The sequence below is a fragment of the Equus caballus genome, chromosome 6 (assembly GCF_041296265.1).
Source record: "Equus caballus isolate H_3958 breed thoroughbred chromosome 6, TB-T2T, whole genome shotgun sequence".
Taxonomy (NCBI): Eukaryota; Metazoa; Chordata; class Mammalia; order Perissodactyla; family Equidae; genus Equus; species Equus caballus.
Window position 1 is genome coordinate 45,292,059 of NC_091689.1, and position 6,842 is coordinate 45,298,900.

The following is a 6,842-nucleotide window of genomic DNA, read 5'->3' on the forward strand; positions in this document are numbered from 1 at the left end:
AACACCCGTAATTGGAGCAAAGTGATGTTTCCTCAAGGTAGTAAGATACTATGTGCTCTAGGCAGCAAGAAAGAGATGGAGAGAATAATTAGATATTGGGGAGGGCCAGAGGGGTGAGAAAAACTTGTACAAGAAAAACAATTACATAACAATGACTTTAGGAGCTATGTTATTTATAAGCCTGTGAGCCAGATTCTTCTTTGGTGATTTGTTAAAAGAGAAGTAGGATAATGTGGGAGCACTGGTGCCACAGTCGAAAAGGAAGTGAGGATTTGTATGAGTTCACAAGATGTATACTCTATGCAATACCCCAACCCATTTTTATCCTTATAAATAAATAGATACGCACGTGTGTATACGCACATACACATATGCACATTCATGGTCTTGTCCAGGAATTCAGTAAGAACGCATGTTCTTTTGGAGGCCCTACAAATTATATTGATTACAAAAGTAACAGAAGCACTTCATTTGCACCTTCCAGAATGTCCATTACATGAACCCCACTGAGTTTGGTGAGAATTCAGTTTAATGTGTAAACTGTGTGTGTGTGTATACACACACACACACCCATTTACGTGAACATTTACAAGGTGTGAGCATAAGTGATGAACTTTCCTGAACACACACACCAGAACCTAGGTGTCCAAATGAGTGGTCTCACCTTCAAAGCATCGCACGAAGCATGCTTGGCAAACCTTTGGAGCTGTCTTCAGGGCTTCTTTTCAGACATGGCAAGTCATGCATTTGGTGAGGGCTTTAATCAGTGGAAATGGCCGAAGAAAGTCATTTTCGAGCTGTGTCTTAAGCAACCAATCAAATTTGATCATTTCAATTATGGAAAAAATTTTGATTTGATTATAAGGAAGTAATGAGATTAATTTGCTTTTGTGGCTTGTAAATGAGCTCTGAAAGCAAATCATTCTCTTAAAATGACTTTCTTGTTATACCCCATGGGTATCCCAAATTCTCACATTATTGAGATAGTGGGGAAGGAGCAAGGGCATAGATAATCCAACAATGGACCATATCCTTTTTGTTCAGAGCCGAATGTTTTCATCATGTCAGATTTATTACTATTAATTATTATTATTATCATTATCATTAACCTTATCATTTAACCTTAGTTAATGTTAAACCATTTAAACTATTTGATTGATTCAGGGAGGAGGTGGTGGGAAGGAGGCTCAGAACATACTGAATTAGGAGGGGAGATTGTTTATAAAAGTTAATTGCATCCATTGAACAATCTACATGTGGTTATTTCAACTGACTGGGGCTGCGGGTGTGTTCCTGGGTTTGGGAGGGGGCAGTGTGGACAGAGAGTGAGAGAGCTGCAAAGACCACTCCAAGAAGCAGCATGGTTGAGTGAACAGCTGTGATATGACCAGTGAACATTTACACCTGGAACTAAACACAGAATGTTGTATCTCTAAAGATTCCAAAGGTTTTCCTAAACATATAACCAACAACAGGGGGAAAAAAAGATACCCGGATTCCAAGGATCTTACGACGGTGCTGAAAACCTACGACACCACCTTCCTGGACTTTCTCAGAAGGTGTTTAGTGTGAGTTTGCTGGGGTGTCTTTGCCTCTGGATTTCCTCTTAAATACTGTAGTTTCTCACATGTGTGCTGGTGAAAGTCTGGGCCTGGGAGGCAGTTGTAAAAACAATAGTAAATACTGAACATAGAGCTTTAGAGTCTACAAAATGCTTTCTCATCCCTTGCTTCATCAGCCTACCTGTGTTATTGGCAGGGCAGACGATTTGCTCCATTTTGAGTTATGGAGGCTGGGGCTAAAAGGGATTAAATGACTTGCCCTGGATTACAGTGTGTGGGTAGAGCTTGCTTTCTTCTTGGCCTCAACTTACCTGGCATTGAGGTTGTAGCAAGTCCTAAATGTCTTCTGCTTCCGTGAATTGAAGCCAGTCTCTTTGATGTGCTTGTTGTAACTGTTTTCGTAGACATCCAGTGTAAGCTGGTTTTGGGGCCCTGCCTCATTCCCCTAGGTTGAGAGCCTAAATCCTCTTAGATTAGGGAATTAGGGAAAGGATGAGCTATAAACCATTTATTATGTACAACTTTTTAGAATCTATATGCTTATGTTGTAGAAATTAGGTTCCGTATTTCGGTCAAGTCATAGTGAAAAAAGAACAGCACATAAAGCACCCAGAACAGTGTGTAGTTTTGAAGGTGTTTAGAAAATGTGAGCTATTGTCACTGTTTTCAAAGAGGTTTGGTAAGTGGCAACTAGATTAGCCTTGTGATATTTGGCAAGTCTCTCTCTGGGCCTCAGTTTTCTTTTCTGTAAAATGGGGTATCCCTAAGGTCCCTTCTAGCTGTGTCAGTTTGATAATTGCTTCGTATTTTTAGAAGACCATATCTTTATATTCTCTGATTCTTCCGGTGGAATGGAGTAGCTTGAGCAAACTACTCTTGTGGCATTTGTGCACTCTGGAATATAGGTACTAGCTCCGAGGATAAACCATCAGGTACTGCTAAAAGTTTTCCCAGCTAGGAGGTCATGCTATTTGTCTGAAAAATGGAAATAGAGAAGGATCCTGTGCCCCATCCTTCCCCTCACCCCACCGCAGCCCTTGCTGAGGCTCTGGAAGGAATGCTCATTAACAAACGACAGAAACTCACTACCGAGACAGAGGTGAGTTATTCAGAAACCCCAACCATCCAGAATACAGCTCAGAACCAAGAAAAAATTATTTTCTTTTTTAGTGCAAAGAGCTAGTTGCTCACAACTTGCAAAAGGCAGTCAAGCTAATGGGGCCTGTTACCTCATCACTCCATATTTTGCTAACTAGCAAATCTCTGGACTGAGAGACTAAAAGTTTTGAGTCAGATTTAAGAGGGGTAAATGTCAAGCCCTGTGTCTAGGCTTTGTAGACTAACTCTAGAAGTTCAGGAGAGGGGAGATGTAGTTTAACAGCAGTTCATTTGACAAAGAACTGGGAGCTTGAGTTATTTATGGCCTTGACGAGTCTAGAATATCCATGCCATCTACCTGCATTTAGAAGCTAGTCCCAACATGGACACCAGTTAGACAACAGCTGAAATGTCCTATCTTGGAAGGTGGCAACCATATGATCTGATCAATAGTTAGTAGTGATGTGAATGTTTTCAGGTAGTTAAAGGATTATGACATAAAAGGCGGATTAGTTGTCTCATTCTGTATAGTGCTAATGGGTAGAATTAGGACCTGGGTCAAAGTTACTAGATAAAAGTTCCTGGGAAGTGAATTTTGGCTCAATACAAATGAAGAACTTTTAAAGAATTGGGGTTTTTCAAAATTGGAATAGGTGGTTCTGTGAGTTAATGCCTTGTCGCTCAATCACTCAAGAATGGCAGAATGACTCCATGTTGGGGGTTCTATCAAATGTACTTTTTTACTGTGTTAAAAGTTTGGCTGGATTATATCTAAGTCCCCTTAGAATTTTAATATTCTAGCATTCTGTAGTATTATTTGTGATATATTTGGAGGTCCAAATTCCGTAGTCTGGGAATTGAAATTAAGCATCTCTTTGTTTTGATGTTCTTAGTTTACTGAACTCGAAATCCCATTGGTTAAGATTTTCTATAAAATTCTTGCAAGAGAATTTCTAGGAACTCTAGAAGACTTGGGCTCTAAGATATTCCTTGGCTTGTCATATACATTTTCTAAAAAGATTATTTCCAAAAGTTGCTTCCAGTTACTTTAAAATTATATGTCAAAATCTCTATTCTATGATATCTTTGAGTTATAACATGGCTTAAATGCATCTTTCAAAAATGAACCATTTTTGTTATACCTTACTAAGGTTCTTTGTTGGGATCTTTGAAAATGTTTTATTATTGAAAAGGGAGTAAAACAATAACCCATGTGGGGCTTTGTTGGTATGTAGATGGGAGCCTTCTCTTCGCATGACCCCTGACCAGGCCGTCAAGCATGCTTGGATTCATGAGTCACGGAACCGCAAACCACGGGCCAGGCCCCAGACCCTGAGGAGACCAGGTCTCTATTTCCCCTTCCCCAGGAAGGACAAGGTTCAAGGGCATCATCACTTGGACAAAAAAGGTACAGCCCCTCAAATAACCTGTTCTAGTCCCATAGTCCAGAGGGTCAAGTATCTCTGGAGGATTGCACGTCAATTTCTGTGAACTCAACCTTGGATAACTCTTCCTGGCTACTTTGCTACTAGCCTGCCATTTCTTACTTTTGGACTTTTCCTCTGTCAGGAAACTTGGTTCTAGCTGAATTCACCTCTTTTTTGCCCCCTTATCGCTAGGATTTTCCATTTTATTCCTTTTTTCAACTCACTTTCTCCTCCTTTTCTTTTGCTGTGTCCTCCACTGCATGCCCTATAATTATCTCTTGAATTATTATCAGACAGAGTATGGCATTATGAAAATATCTTTTATATGCAATATAGCCTAGTGGTTATGTACATGGTCACTGGAGTCTTATTACTTGGGATTAAATTCTGGCTCTACCATTTACCAGGTATGGGCCCTTGGGCAACTTAGTTAACCTCTCCGTGTCTCGGTTTCCCCATTTATGAGAATGAGAATGATGTCTTGTTCTCTATGGTTGCTGAAAGGATCAAATGAATTAGTAAAGTGCTTAGAATAATGCCTAGCACATAGAATGTGCTTTACAAATGAACTGGTTTTGTATCATTACAACCAGGATTTCCTCAAAATGATTTGCAGCCTAATGGACAGTTAGAATATAATTCACATTGAACACTTGTTCCTTCTGTCCCCTCTCTTCTTTGGCAGATGTGATCATCAAAGAAGGGACTATGGACAAAATAAAAGATGTCACCACTAAGCAGATTCAGAATTGGGGTGATCAGCAGGGTTCTCTCCAGCAAGGAGCTGAAGTTGTCCAGCTGCCTCATGTAGCAGAAGGTTCCAGAAAGCCAGAGGCAGTTCTTGGGCCAAAGGAGTCTAAGACTTCCACAGGACAACAAAGCAAAAACTCCTCCTCCAAGAACACGAACACTTTACCACCTATTGTATGACCTTCACTGAGGGTGTGTCCTGTTCCTTTCCACCAATGATTTGTATTAGAAACGGCACGTATATTGTACAATACTTCAGATTGTTGTTTTTTAATGCATAAAGGTTTGTTTAAAAAAAAAAAACTCTATTCACATGGCCAACTGGCATGATTCCTCTTATGAGGGATGGGGGAGGATGTCCTTGCACCTACAGTGCCTCCTGGTGCCCTCAACCAGAGAAAACAATGGGTGTGTGTATGTGGGGGGGAGGGGTGGTGTGTTAAATACTCAGTGTTATAGCATCACTCATAGAACTCTAAATGAAAGAAAAAACTTTTTCTTCTTGCTCAGGACAGCTAATCTATGTTAGTCAAGATTCTTGTTTGAAAATGACAGAAGCTGAATTTAAACTAGTGTAAACAACAAGGGACATTTATTGGTTTACGTAATTAGAGACTCAAGAGGGGTATGTGTAGTTTCAGGCACAGCAGGATCTAGGAATTCATACAAGTTCACAGGGCGCAGACTCCCTCTCCATCTATTAGCCTTGCTTCTTTTTATGGTTAATTTCATTTTGAAGCTAAGCTCTGCCCAGAAGTTAAGATGACCATTAAATCCAATCAAAAGATGCCATCTTCCTTGCTGGAAGGAAAGTCTCAGAAATGATTGGACTTGAACCAATCACTATGTTTGAGATCTTGCCATCCTCTGATTGGCCAGCGTGGGTCACAAGTCCACATTATGATGGTGGTGGTGGTAGCACCATAATTAATGCTTCTCTAGGACCACATGGAGTAGGGGATGCAGGGTTTCCCAAAAGAAAGGCAGTTGAGTAAACAGCAGGATGTGTTCACTCACGTCCATTTACTTAATTTACTTACTTGCCTTTCTCAGTCTTTATCTACATGAATATATAATATGGTTGTAATCATAGTACAGATAAAATTTTATAAGCCGCTTAAGATCATACATCATAAACGACAAGGAAAACATACGTGGCTTCATAGTTTTCATCTTAATCACTGTGTAATATTCCATGAAGGAAGATACCAGCTAATGGGAACTATGGGTTTGGATGAGATCACCCAGGGAAGAGGATACAGAGTGAGAATAGAGGAGGGTCAAGAGAAAGTCCTAGGGAAGAAAAATTTGTAAGGGGTTGAGAGAGTTGAGCAGAGCCCTCAAGAAACATAGAAACCCAAGCAGGAGGAAGTTTCTAGAAGGAATAAAAGGATCAAGAATATAAAATTCCATGGAAAGGTCAGAATAAGGACAGAAAATGCTTCTTAAGTGGGTGATATGGACATTAAGTCAGAGCAGTGTCATAACAGGTGACTAGTCCCAGGTCCCATAGCTGGAAACGTTCAGAGCTGGCAACAGAACTTTTTTGACACCAACTGTCTTCAACCATGAATACGGTTGAGGTGGACAGAGACAGGACAAGGAGCCAAGTCCTTGATATCATAATTAGAATGATTCAGTTTGGATATTAGAAAATATTTCCTGATTTGCATGGTTATAAAAGGCTGCAGAGAATTCTTGATAAATTGTGGCTTATTTTTAGGGAACACTTTAAAGCAGGGCAGCTGTTAAATGTTGAATCGCTATGTTGTACATTCAGAACTAACGTATGTGTCAATTATATTTCAATAAAAAAATAATGAAGCAGGGGAGCTGCAAGTTGTGGCACAGGTAGGGGGATACATAGGGAACAGGCTGAATGACCTTTGTAGAGCCTCTCAGTCCAGCATTAGTTTTCTTCTGCTACCCATCTGATTATTTTTTCATTCCTGAGATTTCTTTATTTTACCGTCCCATTGAATCACAAGAAAACCAAACACATAGA

At 40.0% G+C, this 6,842-nt stretch overlaps 1 protein-coding gene across 5 annotated transcripts in view; it reads left to right on the forward strand.

The window, feature by feature from the left end:
* Positions 1-5,090, forward strand: part of DYRK4 (dual specificity tyrosine phosphorylation regulated kinase 4) — a 51,449-nt gene extending 46,359 nt beyond the window's left edge. For all 5 annotated transcript variants that reach the window (XM_005610850.4, XM_023643002.2, XM_070270892.1 and 2 more), the window contains 3 exons: positions 1,439-1,568; positions 3,896-4,068; positions 4,773-5,090. In XM_005610850.4, coding sequence (XP_005610907.2) covers positions 1,439-1,568; positions 3,896-4,068; positions 4,773-5,017 — 548 coding nt within the window. In that variant the 3' untranslated portion in view covers positions 5,018-5,090. The remainder of the gene's footprint in view (positions 1-1,438; positions 1,569-3,895; positions 4,069-4,772) is intronic.
* Positions 5,091-6,842: the final 1,752 nt, after the last annotated feature.